General features: G+C 43.4%; 1 protein-coding gene across 1 annotated transcript in view; it reads right to left on the reverse strand.

Annotated features, from left to right (window-relative positions):
- Positions 1-581: 581 nt before the first annotated feature.
- The window catches only part of LOC126249357 (uncharacterized), a 56276-nt gene continuing 35537 nt past the window's right edge, over positions 582-21320 (reverse strand). The window contains exon 3 of the mRNA XM_049951009.1: positions 582-1058. Within this exon, the coding sequence (XP_049806966.1) occupies positions 582-1058 (477 nt within the window). The remainder of the gene's footprint in view (positions 1059-21320) is intronic.

The following is a 21320-nucleotide window of genomic DNA, read 5'->3' on the forward strand; positions in this document are numbered from 1 at the left end:
AGGTTTTATATATATCAGAGTATGTAATACATTATATAATTTTTTCATGCATCTGGCACATATATCAGTTTTTTGCTATTATTCCGGCGGCCTCGCGTGATAATGTTGACAACGGATGCTAATGCCGACAATCGTGTGTGAGACGTTGGCATTAGCAATCGCGCGACAATGCAAATGTTTTGTCATGAAATCTTCGTTTTACGAGGGCAATTACTTTTAACGAGCGGACGAGGGTACATCAAGTAACTGTCAACCAGGAACAGCAGCACAAATTTTCTACCGCGCCGTTGATGTTGTCAACGTAACCACGCGAGGCTGCTGGAATAGGAACTAAAATTTTAACGGCACATACATTTTGCAGCATAAATTTCTCAAATTTTGCTGAAATGGGTTAGCTTTTAGTTCTTTGGAACGACTGACATGCTTCACTCAGTAATACAATATCACAATTTCTGAGGACACTTTCTGCACAGTAAAGATATCCAGCAACATTAATTTGTATTTAGTTTTATTAAGCAGTACTTGACAGCACATGACAAGCATATTTCAACATTTATACATGTTTTTAAAGAATCCATATATTATGTTGCATTTGCATCTATTAGTTCATCGTTTGCCTCCTGCAAACATCTGTATATTCCGTTCTCAAGTCTTGCCATAATTCTAGTATGGCCATTTTCATAAAGAAAACTGAGTTTATTGGCGACAAAGTCACCCAAGTGGGTAAACTGATCCCTTTTTCTGCCTGCTAAACTGTCGCCAACTTTTCTTAATGTTTGTAAAAGACCTTCTCGGTCCTCATCCGGGTCTCTCCTGGCTCTCTTCAGTGCACTTGATCTACCTCTTCCACTCGGACTTGGAGTGGCACAAGGTGACACGGTTGCAGATCCACTTTCATGTGGAGGCACAGAGATGACTGGAGTGGTTTCCACTTCCACAATGTCTTGTGGGGGCGTGGCAGATGTCACCTCCTCCATTTCTGTTACATCGAAAGGGAAACTAATGCTTCCTTCTCCTTCTCCTTCACCATCTCCTTCTGTGGCTGGGGCTTCCATGACCTTTAAAATACATAAGACATTAAGACAAAGTGAGCTATATGTTATACATACATTTAATCAAAGCATCTTAATGTATTAAGAATTTTTTGAGTGTCCATGCGTAAATTAAATTAAAAAAGTAACAATTTTCTTTCCAGCTGGCTGCTACTGCAGAGGAATGGCTGAAAATTGCCAAAGAATATGAAGAAAAATGGAATTTCCCCAGGTGTTTGGGAGCTATAGATGGGAGGAACATTGACATTGTGGCACCACCAAACAGTGGAACAGTTTATTTTAATTATAAAGAGCGCTTCAGCATTGTTTTGCTAGCAATTGCTGATGCTAATTATTGAATAATTTACGCTGATGTTGGCACGCAGGGGAGGATTTCAGATGGTGGTGTCCTTAAAGACACCACATTTTACAAAATGTTAGAAACCAAAACTCTAAATATACCACCATCAACTCCTCTTCCTGGTAGGAGCAAACCTGTTCCATGTGTTTTCGTCACTGACGAAGCCTTTGGCCTAGAGGAAAATATTGTGAAACCATTTCCAGGTCGGCATGAAAAAAAATAGTTGGCAACGTATTTTTAACTATAGAGCATGTAGGGCAAGAAGAGTAATAGAAAATGTATTTGGGATTTTAAGTGCTGTTTACAGAGTGCTGAGGAAGCAAATGCTTCTCAGTCCGGAAAAGGCTACAGTGGTGGCACTAGCCTGTGTTTATTTACATAATTTTCTTCAAAACAGAAAATCTCAAAGGTATTGTCCAGCAGGAACATACGACAGAGAGGGAGATGATGGCAACGTAATACCTGGGTCCTGGAGGGACACCCCTACTGTGCTGGAGCCACTGCCCAGAACTGGCAGAAGAACTTCATTGCTGAATGACAACAGAAGAGAATATGCTGAATACTTCTGCAGTATTCAGGGCTCCATCCCATGGCATTATGGAAAATAAGTTCCACTACACAACAAACGACAGTCGGCACCTCCAAAACTCCAGCCGCCAAAGAGCCTGGTACTACGCATGCGCTAATCGTCAAAATAAGCGGAAGGCGACAAGACGACAGGAAATGATAGTACTGCGCATGCGCGAGTTCTTAAAATGTCGCTCATACATGTCGCGTATATGGCCAAAAAGCGATATACAACATGTATACGCGACATGTATGAGCTCGAGGGTCCGCATACAAGTTCCGTGAATTTTTGTATGAAGTGATGTATTGCGACATGTCAAATTGACATGTCGCTCATACATGTCGCGATACATGTATCCCAGTGTAAACGTACCTTAACACATACAAACTGTTACTCAGAATTTGCTGATTGAATGAGAGTATAAGAATGCTCTTTTCCAGAAATGCCAATAAACCAGCGGTTTCAAAAGTTAAATTACCAACTGTTGTGTAACTTCATTGATATTGCATGTCACTGACGAACACTATACTTATCTATAAATGAACATTATTTGCAAGTAGATTTTGAATACTCACCAACACTGCCAAGCATCAGTTCACATCACAACCAGTAATAAATGCCAATATAATTGAACATGTATTACTTCATTAAAACAAAGCAATCAGCTTCCAATTCTAGGATAAACAGTAACAGGTGGAATTATTAAAATCTTGTGGAAGTGTATTAAGGTTTATCTGAACACTTCTATCATACATTATGATTTCACACTAACTGGACAGATTATTAGTCGGAAACAAATTCACCCACAACAGATTGTCCCACACCACTACTAAACTTTTATCGTGACTCTTCACAAGACATCTCAAGAAGCCGGGATCAAGAAACAAGAAAATAAGAGACATCGGTATAATGGGTTGACAAAGTGGCGTGATGGTCAAATGCAGAACAGTGAGCTCGAAATCCATACTTTGCAGTGGTTAGTAAATTGCGAGACTTGAGCCACCATACCATCCAGGTATGAATCCTATGTACCATTACCTTGTAAACACAACTGGTGAGCGAAATGAGGCAATAACTAGAAAGCAGGTGTTTGTCCTTGCCGAGCTTAGGTATGGATACGACAGTGGCTTCACGCCAACATATGGGAAACATTCCCTCTGCCCATATGCGATTGTATGTATAAGGAGAAAGTGCTTGCCCGCAAGAGAAAGATTCTGCAATGGCTGAAAGTGAACATCATCTAGCCCTGGGGTGGAGGATCAGGATGAAGTGAGAGCATGATCTAGATTCCTCACAGTAAAGGCCGTATTGTAGTACTCACGATTCTGAGAAGAGAAAATTATCACTGAAGCCTTCTCTATTCGTTTCCAATGGAGCAAGGCAGGGTGATAGTGGGTGGAGCTCGAAATCTTGGCAAAATAGCCGCCCAAGATGTTGGAGATAGCAGTAGGGTCCACTATGACATCATCTGCTACTTCAGGCCAGAAACTGGGAATGGACCTTGGTCCCAGAGAGCTATCAGAAGTTGGCCCACAAAAAAGAAGAGGGAGTGGAACTGTTAAAAGAACTAGTAAAGGAAATCCAGCTAGCTTCTCTGCTATTCCAAAGAACATGACGACACTGTGCATACAACTGTTGTAACGATGCAGTTTGCCATCTTGGGGTGACGGTTAAAAACGCATAGAGCATGTCTCCATGGGTGAACCGTATCGTGGCACACCTCAGTCCACCAAGGGACTGAGACACATCGCACTAAAGAGGAAGTGCAAGGAATGGAACATTCTGCGACAGTAAGGATAACGTTTGTGAGACATTCTACTTGGTCATCGCAACAGAGGAAGTGTTGCGACTTCTGAAATTTTCCCAACGTATTTCTTCTTCCAGTAATTTTCGGGCTTGCAGCTGGATCCCATCAACATTCTATATTTCAGCCCAAAGACATCCGGCCATCCTCAGGTGAGTAGACCAAGTACTGAAGAGACCTGATGCAGTCCTGGTATTTATAGCGAATTCCATGCACGCGAATTGTACTGGTGGCTTAGGGTGCATGCATTGGGAGGTGACATGCACGAGACAGCCAAGTTATGTGTGCTGCCCTCAGTAGTGAAGTAAGAACAAACTATGAAACTTCCTGGCAGATTAAAACTGTGTGCCGGACCGAGACTCGAAATTGGGACCTTTGCCTTTCGCGGGCAAGTGCTCTAACAATTGAGCTACCCAAGCATGACTCGCGACCCATCCTCACACCTTTAATTCCGCCAATACATCTCCTCCCTTCCAAACCTCACAGAAGCTCTTCTGCGAACCTAGGTGATTTATACTGTCAACTGCCTTTGACAGATCACAAAATATACCAGTTGCCTGCAATTTTTTGTCTAATGAATTAAGCACATTTTCACTGTAAGTCTAGATAGCCTTCTCAGTATGAGAACCTTTTAGAAATCCAAACTGTGACTTTGACAGTATGTTATTTGAGATAAAATGGTTATAAAGCCGATTGTACATTACTTTTTCTAAACTTTTTGAGAATGCCGGCAAAAGTGAAATTGGACGGGAATTTGATGCTATTTCTTTATCTCTCTTCTTAAACAGTGGCTTAACTTAAGCATATTTCAACCAATCAGGAAATATTCCACTGATAAACAACTGGTTACACAGATAGCTTAATATGTTACTTAACTCAGAATCACATTCTTTAATTAACTTTGTTGATATTTCATCATAAAGATTTTATGATGGACATTATTTCTGCTGGGGTAGTGAGGGTCAAATCCACATTATGGAAGTTACTTTAAATGTCTGGTCTGAGGTATTCCATAGCAGCATCTACAGCACCTGACAACACCATCTTTTCAGTAACAGTTATAAAATGTTTGTTAAAAAGTTCTGCAATGCTACACACATCTGTCACCAACGTATCATTTACTCTTAATGCTATTTGCCCCTCTTCATGTCTGGTTCTACCGGTCTCCTCCTTCACTATATCACATATTGTCTTTATTTTGTTATCTGATATGACTATCTTTTCTTTGTAATATATTTGCTTTGATGTCCGTATTACAGTCTTTAATATTTTGCAGTATTTCTTGTAATATGCTATAGCATCAACATCGGAACTGTTTCGGATTGACAGATAATGTTTTCTTTTTGTTTTACAAGATACCCATATTCCTTGAGTAATCCATGGCTTCTTTGCAGACTTTGCTCTAACCTTTGTAAGTTTTGGGGGAAAACAGTGTTCGAATAAGGTAAGCACTTTATTGGCAAAAGTGTTATATTTTTCATTCATGCCATGAGCAATGTAAACATCAGTCCAGTGAATGTCTCTGAGGAGTGTCCTAAAATAATCAATTTTTGGTTTATTGATTACCCTCTTGAGCTCAGATTTAACAGATTTTATATCCTGTTCAGTATTAACATTTAACAGAAGGAACTGCATGTCATGACCTGAGAGGCCATTGACTATTGGTTTTGTAATATAATTTTGTTCATTGGACTTTTCTAGAGATATTATCAATCGCTGTTTGTGAGCAATTGGCTACCCTAGTGGGGAACTAAGTTGAATGATAGTGTTACTAAGTCAAGTAAGTTCTTATTGGGAGAGTCTTTCAGGAAATCTACATTGAAATCACCAGCAACCACTATTTCTTTGTTTTTGTTTGCTAAATGGGCCAGTACAGCTTCAAGGTGGTTTACAAACAGATTAAAGTTACCTGCAGGTGCTCGATATACACTTAATATAATGAAGGTTTTTTAGTGAAATTCTACTTCTGTTGCACATGCTTCCATATGCTGTTCTAGGCAAAATTTATGAATGTCTATATTCTTAAATTTATGACAGTTCCTGATGAATGTGGTAACTCCTCCTTTCTCCATTTCTGATCTACAAAAGTGAGATGCTAACCTAAACCCTGTAACACTTAAAAGTTCTATACCAGTGGTCACATGATGTTCGGAGGGGCAGATTATGTCAGCTGTGTTTGAAGACTCTAATTCATCTATGCAGATAGTTAATTCATTAATTTTATTTCTCAGTCCTCGAATATTTTGATGCAATAAAGATAGCTGACATTTCACATTAACTGAGTTAAAATTGGGTAGAGTTAAAATATCTGCTGACTGTTGAAAATTCTTAACCAATAGCTGTTTATGCTGATGTAATAAGCTAGAATTATGTTTTTTCGTTTCTTTCTCAAACTGAAGGTTTGTCTCAGTCCTAACCTCTCTTAAAATTTCCTTTCTTTCTGTCCTCCCTACCCTAAAAAAGGGTCTTTTCTGAACCCTATAACCACTGGTATTTTATCACTAATGACAGTGCATCCCCCCTTTAACTTTCCTGCTATTTTCCCAGCCAGTTCACCCTTCCCCTTTCTGTTGAGGTGAGGGCCATGCCTAGTATAATCCCACCTATTGAGAGAATCAACAGGAACCACACCAATGTGTGACCCTGCACCCAACATAAGCAGCCGTTCCAACTCCAAATTAACTCTCTTGACAGAAGAGTTCAAATGAGGTCGGTCATGGCACCCAAGAACGGATACAAACTCAACACTAGTATGCTTTGATGCTGACGCAATCTTTTCCAGGTCACACTCTATACTGTACCCAGGATCTCTGTGAATGCTATTACTTGCCCCACCCACTATAACCACAGTGTCTTCCTTAGTGAAATATTTGCAAAGTGATCCTAAATCCTCTGTCACCTGTTCCAGACCAGCACTAGATTTAAAAAAATTGGTGACCTGGTATTCTGATCCTAGTTCATCCAGCAAAAGTTGGCCAACACCTCTTCCATTGGAACTACCTAACAACAACACTTTCTTTCTTTGTACTGATTTCCCTACATTCTTACTTTTCAATTTGCTGCTGAAAGTTTGTTGTGCCCTGTCTGCACCTGCAACTGCTTCTAACTGAAGCAACAGGTCAAATCTATTTTCCACATTCACCACGAAGCTGTCAGACAAAGTTCTAAGCCTGTTCCTCCTGTTGCCTGTTGCCACTTCCGACCTCTCTTTACCCTTCTCCCTCCTTAACCTGCCAAGATCTCCCATGGCCTTGTCTAACTCATCCTGGAGGGCGGCAATTTTCCCCTCCTGTTCTAGTATCTTCCTATCTCTACTACAAATCCTACAAAACCACTGATGAGTCTCATTTACTTCCCCTATTCCCACGCCACTACAGTCACCCACATGGAAAAAACTACAGCACCCATCACACCAGAGGCCCAACCTAACAATTCCATGGCAAGTCAAGCACTTTTCACTCATGATAAACGTAATAGTTTATTAAGAATAAGTCAGTTAAATTACAGATAAACACGAAAATATGGTTCCACATATTTGGCCTATATGCAACTATGTGTAAACAAAAACAAAAGTGCAAAGTTCTGAAACAAAGACTTAAACTTTACACTACTTTCCGGAAATGCTAGTTAAATAATGAAGAGGTACGCTACAGTTAAATTGCTGGAGAGAGCAATGAACAACTAAATGAAATTCTATAGATTTTTTGCTGCAAAATGTAAACGGAAAATACGACTGTACGCTCTTTTCATGTTTTCTGCTATATTATCTACAGAAAAATGAAACCTTTAATGGTAGACTTAAAAGGCACAATAATACACCTATTTACCACGTAATCAGTAGTTGCAGCTGAAGTGCTTCGGTCACCTTCGGGCTGCTTTGGCACGCCTGGGAGACAAAGTACTTCAGCTGCAATAGTCACTCTGTTTGAGGCGTTCTTCAGAGCCAGACATGTATCTCTGTTTCGGGCGTTCTAGAGGAATGGACGTGTAACTACGTTTCAGTCATTCTGGAGGGATGGACAAGTCATACTCTACATCAGAAATTGGAAGAAAAGTTACTGTGCAATTAAGAAAGCTATGTCCAGTGTTGTAAAAGACAGTGAAAATGTGTGAGTATTTAAATAATAACCAAGCAGGATACATTAATGAGAAGTGTCACCAACCATCATTGTCAGTACAACAGATCTTTCCCTGTGTAAACACAGAGACTAACCTGGGCACGTGGCATTTCACAAAAAGCACAATCACAGGTTCAAGTTAACAGCGTAACAGCCTCCACCAAAGAAGATCCCACGACTGACAAGCTGTCTTCTCTACTGGGGGGAGGGACAACTTTAGAAGATGACAGGTTAGTGGAAAGAATGGTTAGAGACTCTTATTCAATCTCTCCAGCTTCCAGATCTGACTCCCAAAGCACACACAATTTATAGACTGTTCTGATATCAACTACCGAAAATGCAGAACACCTTTCCAAAAACATCCTAGACATGTTCCCTAAGGGAGGGAAAAAAGAACAGCAAGAGGACAGACATGCAGCATGGAAGGGAAAAGATGCTGCAAAGCTATGAATTCTCTAAGCCCAACACGAACCTGCCAAAGAGTGGCAAGCCCCCCAGGGGCGATATCCCTGTGATGAACTCAACATCGTGTTTCCTCTGTATTTCTCGGTGGTGATAAAGGATGGAGTGCCTGTTTCTCTGCTCCACTACAACTTAGCTGTGTGCATATATTTTCCTGACATGTCTCTCCATAGTGCAGTTTCTTGGATGATGGTCTCCTCTCTTATATATAGAACAGCAATCTCTCAGGTGACTGGGTTCCCTAAACTTTTCTTTTCTAGAGGCAATAGATGCTGCTTCTGTTAATGATACATTCACTACTTGGGCTAGTGTCAAATCTCCTCCTCTTACTCTAAGATTTCTTTTAATCCTCTCATCTTCGATTCAATGTGTGAGCCATCTTTCCTATCAGAGCTTGGTTTCCCAGAATGTCTGATTCCCTCATCACTCCCTGGATGGATTTTTGAAATTGATGCTGCAATGTGTAAATGTGACTTGCCCATTTGACCATACTTTTGGCCCTGTTCTGCCTACTAGGGAATAATAGACACATATGGTAATCTAAAGTCAATTTTGACTCACAGTTCTCCAATAGAATGCCATTAGCATCCACCAAAATTGCTGTCAAATTGCATCCAAGTAGTTATATTTCCAGCTTGAGCTGCACCAACAATCTTAGTTTCAACAAATTTTAATAGAAAACTATGACTAAGGGCTTGGTGTTAGTTTGAATGCTAGGTCACAATTGTCCATGAATTCTCTAAGTTCATCTTTATTCCATCAAAAGCTCCCAGAATTAAATGCATCAGACCCAACTATATTTTTAGTGGGGGCCTCACTACCTTCCAGATTCACATTAGGTTATTTTTTGTCCGTTCTCAAAGCTGTAGAACTTGTCTCCATACTATGGTGCAATTTGGTGTCTTGTGAAGGTGTAACACTAGAATTTGGTGCAGTTGGCATGCACATGCCACTGATTCAGGTATTGGAGGCCCTGACACCAGTTGTAACTGCTACGAAGGTGTCCTCTGTTGTTTACTGCAGTGGACTGCTTGCTGCAGTCTCATAATTCTGTGACATGGGACAATGGATGACCTCCCAACTTCTTCTTCTTCTTTTTTCTTCCTTCTTGCTTTGCTCCTACTGTACACAAAAAGGGACTGCTCTGCCTGTTCATTGTACCTGATCTAACTTGAAAGCACAAGCTGATTCATCCTAAGATGTGGCTTGCTAGTTCTCTTAAGAGAAAATCCTATATTTCATATCTGGTGGCACCTTACTTCTTAGTAAATGTACTCAGCTATGTACTGAAGCCTAGATCCCACATATGACATGTAGGGGGTTGTAGTATATTCAAGATTCCTCACTTAAAACTGGTCTCAAAACTTTTTAAGTAGGCTCTTGTAGGACAGTTTGCATCTATTATCTAGCGTCTGCCAGTTCAATTTTTTCAGTGTCTCCATGACGCTCTCAAATGGGTCAAACAACCCTGTGATCAATTGTGCTGCCCTTCTTTGTAAACATTCACTATCCCTTGTTAGTCTTACTTCGTAAGAGTTGTGCACACTCGAGCAGTATTCTAGGGTGGGTTGCATGACTGTTTTTTAAATAATCTTCTTCATAGAGTGATTATATTTTTCTAGCATCCTAACAATGAACTGAAATCTGCCAGGTGCTGTTTTCAGAATGTCAATAAATACAACATCTGCCTGACTGCCTTAACCCATGGCTATGGCCTGTCATGTGATAAAAGCATGAACTGGTTTCACATGACCATTTGTTTAAAATTCCATGCTGGCTTGATTGCAAGTGACGATTGTGTTTCAGCTACATTGTATTTGAATTTAGAATATGTTATAAGGTTCTGTAACAGATGGACATCAAGGATATTTGATAGCAGTTTTGTGGATAATTTCTACTTATCTTCTCATAGACAGGTATGACCTATCCTTTCTTCCAACTACTTTTTTATTTGAAGGGCGAATGGTGTACTATGGTTATATGAGGGGATAACTCAGCTGAAAATTCCATATAGAATCTGACAGGCACTCCATCATGTCCTGGACGTTTGTTCAGTCTTACTGATTTATCTGTCTCTCAGTACCACTGACACTAATATCTGAAATGTCCGCTAAACCCACTGGGCAGAACAGGTAATATGATTGTGGAAAAGGCCAAATACACTCCTGGAAATGGAAAAAAGAACACATTGACACCGGTGTGTCAGACCCACCATACTTGCTCCGGACACTGCGAGAGGGCTGTACAAGCAATGATCACACGCACGGCACAGCTGACACACCAGGAACCGCGGTGTTGGCCGTCGAATGGCGCTAGCTGCGCAGCATTTGTGCACCGCCGCCGTCAGTGTCAGCCAGTTTGCCGTGGCATACGGAGCTCCATCGCAGTCTTTAACACTGGTAGCATGCCGCGACAGCGTGGACGTGAACCGTATGTGCAGTTGACGGACTTTGAGCGAGGGCGTATAGTGGGCATGCGGGAGGCCGGGTGGACGTACCGCCGAATTGCTCAACACGTGGGGCGTGAGGTCTCCACAGTACATCGATGTTGTCGCCAGTGGTCGGCGGAAGGTGCACGTGCCCGTTGACCTGGGACCGGACCGCAGCGACGCACGGATGCACGCCAAGACCGTAGGATCCTACGCAGTGCCGTAGGGGACCGCACCGCCACTTCCCAGCAAATTAGGGACACTGTTGCTCCTGGGGTATCGGCGAGGACCATTCGCAACCGTCTCCATGAAGCTGGGCTACGGTCCCGCACACCGTTAGGCCGTCTTCCGCTCACGCCCCAACATCGTGCAGCCCGCCTCCAGTGGTGTCGCGACAGGCGTGAATGGAGGGACGAATGGAGACGTGTCGTCTTCAGCGATGAGAGTCGCTTCTGCCTTGGTGCCAATGATGGTCGTATGCGTGTTTGGCGCCGTGCAGGTGAGCGCCACAATCAGGACTGCATACGACAGAGGCACACAGGGCCAACACCCGGCATCATGGTGTGGGGAGCGATCTCTTACACTGGCCGTACACCACTGGTGATCGTCGAGGGGACACTGAATAGTGCACGGTACATCCAAACCGTCAACGAACCCATCGTTCTACCATTCCTAGACCGGCAAGGGAACTTGCTGTTCCAACAGGACAATGCACGTCCGCATGTATCCCGTGCCTCCCAACGTGCTCTAGAAGGTGTAAGTCAACTACCCTGGCCAGCAAGATCTCCGGATCTGTCCCCCATTGAGCATGTTTGGGACTGGATGAAGCGTCGTCTCACGCGGTCTGCACGTCCAGCACGAACGCTGGTCCAACTGAGGTGCCAGGTGGAAATGGCATGGCAAGCCGTTCCACAGGACTACATCCAGCATCTCTACGATCGTCTCCATGGGAGAATAGCAGCCTGCATTGCTGCGAAAGGTGGATATACACTGTACTAATGCCGACATTGTGCATGCTCTGTTGCCTGTGTCTATGTGCCTGTGGTTCTGTCAGTGTGATCATGTGATGTATCTGACCCCAGGAATGTGTCAATAAAGTTTCCCCTTCCTGGGACAATGAATTCACGGTGTTCTTATTTCAATTTCCAGGAGTGTATAATGAGGTCAGTTTCGCCTTCTAATTGTAATTTATTGTAATTTAATAACCTTTACAACCAAAGCAGCACATAGCCGGACCTTTACCGAATGCAACTTTCACGGCTGAAGGGATCCAAACAAGAAATCTTAACAAATCAACAAGATAAACTCCAATTAAGATAGCGATAAAATAATTTTATAAAAATCACAGCAAGGTAGATCAAACAAACATATGCAAGGTGCAATACAAATTGCTGAAGGCCACAAAAAAATTTTTAGAATATATTACCATAATCTTTTAAAGACAGAAGGCCGCAATGTTTAAGCTTGAAAGATAAATTGGAGAATTAATTTTGCATAATTTTTAAGAAAAAGGAAACGCAACCATAAGGCCAAAATTTTAAGTAGCTGAAAACAGATAATTACACACCAGTGGCACTCAGAAGCCTCCAGGGAGATCGGTCGGCCCTCATTAACTTAGGCGAGACAGGTGGTGAGCCCAACTACACTCGATCTGTCGGAACCCAACCAGGGGACAGCCACGGGCCGACCGACAACTTGCTTGCCACCAATCGGTACATGAGAACTCAAACACAAAATGTTACAGACGTAATTATCCATAATCAAATATGTACAAGCACTCGGTGTTGCTCACAGGAAAACCTCCCCAACAGCGAACCACCGAACGAACCACAAAATGAATGGACGAGGCACCACTCAACCTTGACGTCCTGGGTCAGTGAACCACAAAGTTCGTAGTAATCGGACGCTCCACACATGCTCTGACACTGAGAAGAGACCGGCAGCAGACCCAGCGACTGCACCCCACGGAGATATTTTTCCAGGTCCGCAACAACTGACTGCTGCTCTGTCCCGACTGCACTGCTGGTGCGTCTCCCACTCACTTCCAGACACTCGATGGAGGAAATACTGGCTCGGACACAACCATGCAGAGGAAACCCACCCACTGGCTACCCGACATCCCTGCCCCGGGAAGAGACCGAGATAAGTTCCTCGAGATGGTAATTAAAGGGGCCCAGAAGCACTCAGAGAACCAGTTACACATCACCCAATGAGACAACCGACCTCTGACAATGGGAAGGCCTCAGACTCGCCCAACCGATTCGGCTCAAATTTGACAGGTCACTTATGTACAAGCTAAAACGAAGGACTCTAAGTTATTTTTGGTTAACAACCACATGTTTTTGAGAAAATCACCCCTAAAGGTTATGACGAGCATTCGACTCAAAATTGGTGGGGTCGATAGATAATTGTAAATAGAGAATTTTTGATCATCAGGTATGGGGTCCAAAAACGCATACTTTTCCAGAAATCAAAGTAAGAAACTTTTATAACTGTCCCACATGTTAAACGTTTTTCACCGACAGCACCGATAGCACGATGGCCGAGGTAACTGACTGGGAATTGGAGAACCCGGGTTCCAATCTGGAAGAAACCTAGTGAATGATCTTCTTTTTGTTTGCATTTTTCCATATCTCAATTGATAGGGATAGGAGGGTTAATAAGGTAAGTAAATCAATAAGGAATGATAATAATAGGGTAGGAAAATAAATTTCTCAAACCTCTTGGTATAGTAAACAACTAAAATGTTACTCCAGGTCACTTTACAATGGCTCTTCCAGTCACTGTTACGTGTCCTCATTTTTCTTCCAACAACTAGATGGATGGTACTTGTCATATAAACTTTCAAAACAAATATACTCATGGCACCAGAACATCTAATGAATGCAATCTTTCAACAGCTACACTGTTCCTTCCGATGAATCGGCAGAAAACAAACTTGGTTTACATTTAAAAATATGCCTTTTACGGGGATTAATTTTGATGTGTACCACGCATACGATATCATTGCCTGAAAAATCGGTGCTGAAAGTAGGTTATGAATTATACTGTGAATAGTTATTGCATCCGTGCGGTTGTGCAATTCCCGCTGGGTTTCCACAATCACACTGCAATTCCGAAGCCTGGAAATAAAGCTTTTAACCTGGCGATAGAAATAAACATCACACGGCTGGCACACAGGTGTGCAGTTTGGCGGTATTACCACAGTCTAACATAACAGTCGCGACACTCACTGCTGTGAAAGTTGTTGCCATTTGACAGATGGAGCGACACTTGCACTCCAAGCGGCAGGGTAAGGTGAACGTCAGACGCGTCGTAAGCATAATGTTTGTTTGCATCCATTTCCTACGTAATTTACGAATTATTCGAGTTATTTTCTTGCCTCCAAGACTTTGTGTAGTATCAGAAGGCATATATGTTTCTAAAAATGATTCTAAAATAAGCGCAAGTATGGACAAAAACCATGAATAGAGTGGCAAGCTACAACACATTCGTGAAGAAAAACTTGACATTGGACAGAATTGCAGCTTACCATGTTGATATCAAAAGAATATAAACACACAGATTCACATGTAAGAAACACAGACATGTACCTCTACATGCAAAAGCGATCGACAGCTCGTTTATCATTCTGTAGACCTACTGTGTTTGTCATTGTCGCCTGTCGCCACAGGTACGACCTTCATCTTTATATTATCCTAAGTGGGACAAGCAACTGCCCAATAGCGGGAGAAATATACTGAAAACATTATAATGAGCTGATTACATTTCACGAAAAACCAAATATTTGAATAATTTTCAAACAATCTGTCTGTAGGCATTTTCCTTGTCCCATTATAGTTTCGCTCGAAGTCTAGCGATCTGCACATTCTGACACTTCACACGCCTTTGTAAGACACGAACAGCTGCACTAATCTAACCACTTCATCGTCAAAGCAGGTCTGTGTTGATGATTCACACGAATCTGGCACTGATACATGGAGAGTTGAACTGGCTGCTACTGTGTCATAGGACTGTTTTATAGCTTTAGATTGACTGTTGAATCTTTGTGGCAGTTTCCTCTTCATCGTCAGCTGAGGTGGCTTATTAGGAATGTCAAACTGTGTGGGTACTGCATTCCACACGAGTTTGTTATTGTCTGCGTTCATGAACTGGTTTTGTTCGAAATGTAGCGAACAAAACCTAATATTAAGTAAACTGGGTCTTTCTTCATAAGGTCTTCTCGTCTGCTATTAACTAGCCATTTTCTGCTCCTAACACGAAAGTCACCATTTATACACATACAGTTTGCAAGTGATTCCTGACGATACAGTTTAGTAACATGATGGTATTTACCTCTCAGGATCCTTAGGAAACCTAAAAAAGACAGCTGTGGTGTCTTCTTCCTGTTGCTGCTGCAATTTATTGCGCTACAAACGCTCCCGATGGTAAAAACCATTGTATAAATCAAAATAAAGAATCACTATTCGCTTTCACGATTGCGCCGAACTCACAGTTCAACCTAGCGGCCGCTTGGGGCGCTGCTGGCGCTGAAGGCAACAAAGTCAAGGCGAAGTGTCGCGACTGTGGTATTACTTTAACTGTGCATGTTGGCTGACCCTCGCCATGTATAAACATTGTGTCACATACTGTAGTATTAATTTTTCCACTCCAGGAATCCAATATTAGACAAAACTTGTTATCAGAAACGTATAGTTTTAAAACATTCTCAAGAAATGTTCTGTAAATCGCATTCGTCAGTTTCCCGGATTTGGAGCAGATAATGTTGTCATTTTTCAACGAGTCGGTTAATCGATTGACCTCTTCTATAACCCGAGGACCAAATGTAACATTGTTTTCTTGTAAACACAGGAAAACCTCAGGCAACACTTTTCCAAAGGCTGTGATGGCATATTGCGCCATGTACGAATGTGTTTGTTTTTACTACCAACTGCGACAAGGTTCAAATGGTTCAAGTGGCTCTGAGCACTATGGGACTCAACTGCTGAGGTCATTAGTCCCCTAGAACTTAGAACTAGTTAAACCTAACTAACCTAAGGACATCACAAACATCCATGCCCGAGGCAGGTTAACCGCACGGCCACTTCGGCCGGCACTGCGACAAGGGTTCGTTTGTCTACCTAATGCAATAACGTGCGTCGAATGTTCACCGTATACTCGCATCCTGTTTCATCGGTGTTGATCACGTAATCACGATTAAAACCGGTCATAAGTGACGCCGTTTGCGTGCTGAAAAGAGCCGCCATTTTCTGTATATCTCCTAAATTTTGTACCTCCTTAAGAGAGACGTATTTAGTGACGTGCCGTTGACGAATTTTACACTCCGATTTGAAATTTCTTGCCCAAGATAATGATGCAGCAAACGTGAAATCCTTGTTGGCTGTATATTGAAGCACTGCACCTGCAGCCCACTCCTGAAGTGTTCTAGTTGTTACATTCTCGTTACGACAACGAGATTCGACAGATCGGTCGTATGTCCACTTATTTATCGCCTGGTATTTGTCGTATCTTCACCCTCCTTTAACGATATAACTTTCCCACAATTTCAAGTCCTTCCTTTTCAGGGCTGTTGTTGCTCCATTCTTTTTCAGTGTTTGTAAGTTCCAATTTGGATGATTCCTGGCTAGCGCTACCGCCTTTACTTTTACTTCAAGGGGTATAGCGCCATAGTTCAATCATTCAGTAACCGGTTCGTAATACTCATCGGGAACAGATGAAGCACATATTCCCAGTGACATGGAGATTTACAAAGTGTTACCACCATTTTGCGATTCACTAGTTGAGATATCTTCCACTGAATCACCTTCTGCTTCGTCTTCATGGTATAGCACTTCAGTACCAACAAAAGTCATTTCGTTTGTCAGCTCCAAAAAATCGCTCGACTATAGTTGCTCCTATCAATCTGGAACGCCGAAAAACAGAACTGCCTGCTTCCGGTAGTGTATTGATAATTCATCTATCTTGCAACACTTTTACAAACCAAAACACAGCGTCGGTAACTTCCCGCTTGCCATCATCTGTGACAGGCTCCCAGCTATATATTACAGCGCTAGCCGAAGGGTGTACATCCTCCATTATTCAGATTATGCACCTGAAAGATAAGACACAACAAACAATAAATAGTTACTACGGCACAAACAGACGAGCTAATTACTACAAAACTACATACAGTACTCGTCATATGTTACATATGGGGGAACACTGTATTCATTTACAAAACGTATTTCATTCGGCGCATTAACGATGGAAAAATCACTACATCACGAGAGGTTCGCGGCAGCCTAATGACGGAAAACAAGTCTTTCCGATTGACTTCACACACACACACACACACACACACACACACACACACACACACACATCGTGGCATGACTGTGATGGCAATGGTCGGGATGTCGATGCAGACCTCAATGCTGCTCCAAACCGACTGCACTAGTGCATTGCAACTCCCTGACTGGCAGGTCCGGACTGCACTTTCCACAAACAATACGAGACTGGAATAGAAGGGAGAACTGATAGAGGTACTCGAGGTACCCTCCACCACACACCCTCCGGTGGCTTGCGGAGTATGGATATGGATGTAAATGTAGATGTAGACATAGATGTAGACATGTTCCAATTCACTGGCAGACCCAAACTCACTATCCGAACTTCCTCATGAGAGACAACGACTGGGAAGTAATAGCAACCGGACTTGGGTCGGTCCCTTCCCAGGGCAGCGATGTTGGGTAGCCAGTGGATGTGTTTCCTCTGCGGGTTGGGTCCGACCGAGTGTTTGCTTTTCGGATTTTCTCGGCCCGTCTTGTGCCTTTTTAGAAGCTGCCAGTTAGTTTATTTCGGCATATCACCCCCGGGTTCTTGTTTGAAGAGGGGACGTTGAGCCGTGTGTGGCTTGTGTTCCCACCTTCAAGTATTTTACACCCTGTTTTTAATGTACTTCCACCTCACTACGTTAATTTAAATTACTACTGTCACTGAGTTGCTGCTTTGCCTGACCATGACCAGCACTAGCACCACGTATCAAATATCTCCCCTGTCATAGTATCTTTGCTCAACTGCTTCCCGGTTGTTGTCTGTCGGAAGCCAGTTTGACGTCGCGAGTGCAGATTGCGAGTTCACGTAGATGAGTTTGGACCACGAGTTCGGGTCTGCCAGTCAGTTGGAACGTGTCTGGAGTACAGTCCGGAAGTGCCAGTCGGGAGTTGCAATGCGACACTAATGTAGTCAGGTTGGAGCAGTGAGGACTGCATCGACATGGCTCGCCCTACCATTGCCGCTGCGCATCACTTGACCTGGGCCATGGTCTTGGTGGTTCGTCGGTCAGTCGTCCTACTGGACGATGCGTTTTGGCATGTTGATCATTCATGAGTTGGCTGCGCGCGCGTGTGTGTGTGTGTGTGTGTGTGTGTGTGTGTGTGCGCACGTGCATCAACTCCCGATTTGTCTTCATGCGTGCTTAGTAGCTGTTGTATCATTCACGTCTTCGTGCAAGTGTTTGTCAAGTTGTGTGTTTAGTTGGCGTTATTTCGACAGACAATTTATTTTAAATGTTCGTGTATTGGCTCTGAGAGGTCGCTCGTCTCAACGGGTGACGTGTAACTGGTTCTCTTAGTGCTTCTGAGCCCTTTCAATTATCATCTTGTGTGGTGCAGTCGGCTGGGTGAGCTGCCGGGACCTACACACTCTCGCAGCGTGTGTGGAGTTGTCCAATCACTACGAGCTTCGTGGTGCAGGGATGTTGGTTAGCCAGTGGGCGTTTTCTGTGCATGGTTGGATCCGAACGAGTATTTCCGACGTCGTGTGTCTGGAAGTGAGTGGGAGATGCACCAGCAGCGTGGTCGCGACAAATCAGCAGTCGCAGGTGGATCAGCAGGCAGTTGGTGCAGGACAGGGAGGACATCTCCGTGCGGTGCAGTCGGCTAGGTGAGCTGCCGGGACCTGCACAGTCTCGCAGCATGTGTGGAGCTGTCCGATCGTTACGAGCTTCGTGGTTCACCGACCCACGACATCAAAGTTTAGTGTGTAACCTTTTGTGTTTGAGTTCTCTTGTACTGATTGGTGGCAAGCAGGTCGTTGTGTCGGTCCGTCCGTGGTTGTCTCCTGGTTAGGTTCCGACGGATCAAGTGTAGCTGGGCTCACCACCTGTCTAGCCTAAGTGAACGAGGGCAGACGACCTCCCTGGAGGCTTCTGAATGCCACTGGTGTTTAATTATCTGTTTTCAGTTACTTAAAATTTAAGACTTATGGTTATTCTTAAAAATTTTGAAAAATTAATTCTTAAATTTATCTTTCAAGCTTAAACATTATGGCCTCCTGCCTTTAAAAGATTATGGTAATATATTTTAAAATTTTGAAACTTAATTGTGGCCTGCAGCCATTGGTATTGCACATTCTGTATGTATGTTCTATCTGCTTAACCTTAAGGCTTTCCACGTAGCTGTGATACGTTTCTTTATTTATTTGATTTACCTCTTTAATTGAACTTTAATCTTGTTGATTTTTAAGATTTCTTATTGTTAAACATTCTGGCCTTCTGCCTTTAAAAGTCAATGGTAATATATTCTAAGATTTTGAAAGTTAATTGTGGCCAACAGCCATGTGTATTGCACTTTGCATATGTTTGCTTTTTTAAAAAAAAATATCTTATTGCTATCTTAATTGGATTTTTATCTTGTTGATTGGTAAGATTTGTTGTTTGGAGGCCTTCAGCCATGAAAGAGTTGCATTTGGTAACGGTCCGGCTATGTGCCGCTTTGGTTGTAAAGGTTATTAAATGACAATAAATTACAATTAGAAGGCGAAAATGACCTCAACCTATTTGGCCCTTTCCACAATCCTATTACCTTCTGCCCAGTGGGTTTAGTGGGCATATCACTGGTAGCAGAGCGTGGTTACGCTCATGCTTACCAACCTACTTCAGTCAGTTTCGCCCTTGTTTCTATTGTGTCTGGGCATCGTATTGTTTGGCTTGTTATTGTTTCAGGTGTTAAGATGGTGGCAGTCAGATAGTGTCCAGGGATCGGCCTGCTAAGAAGACCATCCTGTTAACGTGTTGGCAGTAAGGCACCAACCGACTGAGGGCAGTGCTCCAGAATTGGTAGCACGCTCACGCACGGCCATGCCGCAGCCAGTTGACGTCACGTCAGCGGTGGACAGAGAGACAGGAACGGTAATTCGGTTTCCTTTAAGGCTATTAAAGGCCATGAAGACACTATTTGTCTTCTAGATGGAACCCAGCCTGGTGACAGTCAGCTGGATTGAGTGTGGGCACTAATAATCCGTTAAGTTCAAGCATTACCTTCTGGTCTTGGAATTGTGGTAGCTCTTTGGTTGTCAGCTTCGAATAGTCCCTTCAACTTTGGTCATCTTGTGAGGTTTAGCTCGGAGCCTTCTACTGTGTAGGGATGTCTGGTTGCCTGGAGAATGTTCCCTCTGCATTGTTGAAGTCCGAACGGGTATCTCGCTATTTTCGTTGCTGGCTTAGCAATGGCTGTGAAACGGTCATCTTCCCGGTCTTAGGTCGGTCCCTTCCTGGGGCAAGGATGTCGGGTAGCTAGTGGGCATGTTTCCTGTGCAGCGGTGGGTCCGACCAAGTGTTTCGCTTGTGGCCTTTCTTGGCCACTGTCTTGTGCCTTTTTAGGAGCTGCTAGTTAGTTTATTTTGGCAATATCACCTCCAGGTTCTTGTTTGAGGGGGGGAGGTCGAGTCGTGCGTGGCTCATGTTTCCACCATCGTGTATTTTACACCCTGTATTTAATGTACTTCCACCTCACTATGCTACTTTAAATTACTACTGTCACTGAGTTGCTGCTTTGCCTGACCGTGAGCGGCATTAGCAGCACATATCGATATATCCCCTCTCGTAGTACCTCTGTTCGACTGCCATTACTTCCCAGTCATTGTCTGTCATGAGAGAGTTCAGATAGCGAGTTCAGGTCTGCTAGTGAGTTGGAACTTGTCTGGACCGCAGTCCGGACATGCCAGTCGGGGAGATGCAATGCGGCACTAGTGCAGTCGGGTTGGAGCATCAGTGAGGTCTGTGTCGACATGGCTTGCCCGACCATAGACGCCACGCATCACTTGAGCCGGGCCGGCCGGAGTGGCCGAGCGGTTAAAGGCGCTACAGTCTGGAACCGCACGACCGCTACGGTCGCAGGTTCGAATCCTGCCTCGGGCATGGATGTGTGTGATGTCCTTAGGTTAGTTAGGTTTGAGTAGTTCTAAGTTCTAGGGGACTTATGACCACAGCAGTTGAGTCCCATAGTGCTCAGAGCCATTTGAACCATCACTTGAGCCGGGCCATGGTCTTGGTGGATCGTCGGTCGGTTGTCGAACCGGACAACGTGTTTTGGCTCACCAATCGTTCATGAGCGTGTGTGTGTGTGTGTGTGTGTGTGTGTGTGTGTGTGTGTGTGTGTGTGTGTGCGCCTTGACCCCCGATTTGTCTTCTTGTGCGCTTATTGACTGTTGGGTGTCGTTCAGGTGCCCGTGCAAGTGTTTGTCAGGTTGTGTGTGTAGTTGCCGTTATTTCCATTGACAACTATTTTA

Source organism: Schistocerca nitens, chromosome 3 (assembly GCF_023898315.1).
Source record: "Schistocerca nitens isolate TAMUIC-IGC-003100 chromosome 3, iqSchNite1.1, whole genome shotgun sequence".
Classification (NCBI taxonomy): domain Eukaryota; kingdom Metazoa; phylum Arthropoda; class Insecta; order Orthoptera; family Acrididae; genus Schistocerca; species Schistocerca nitens.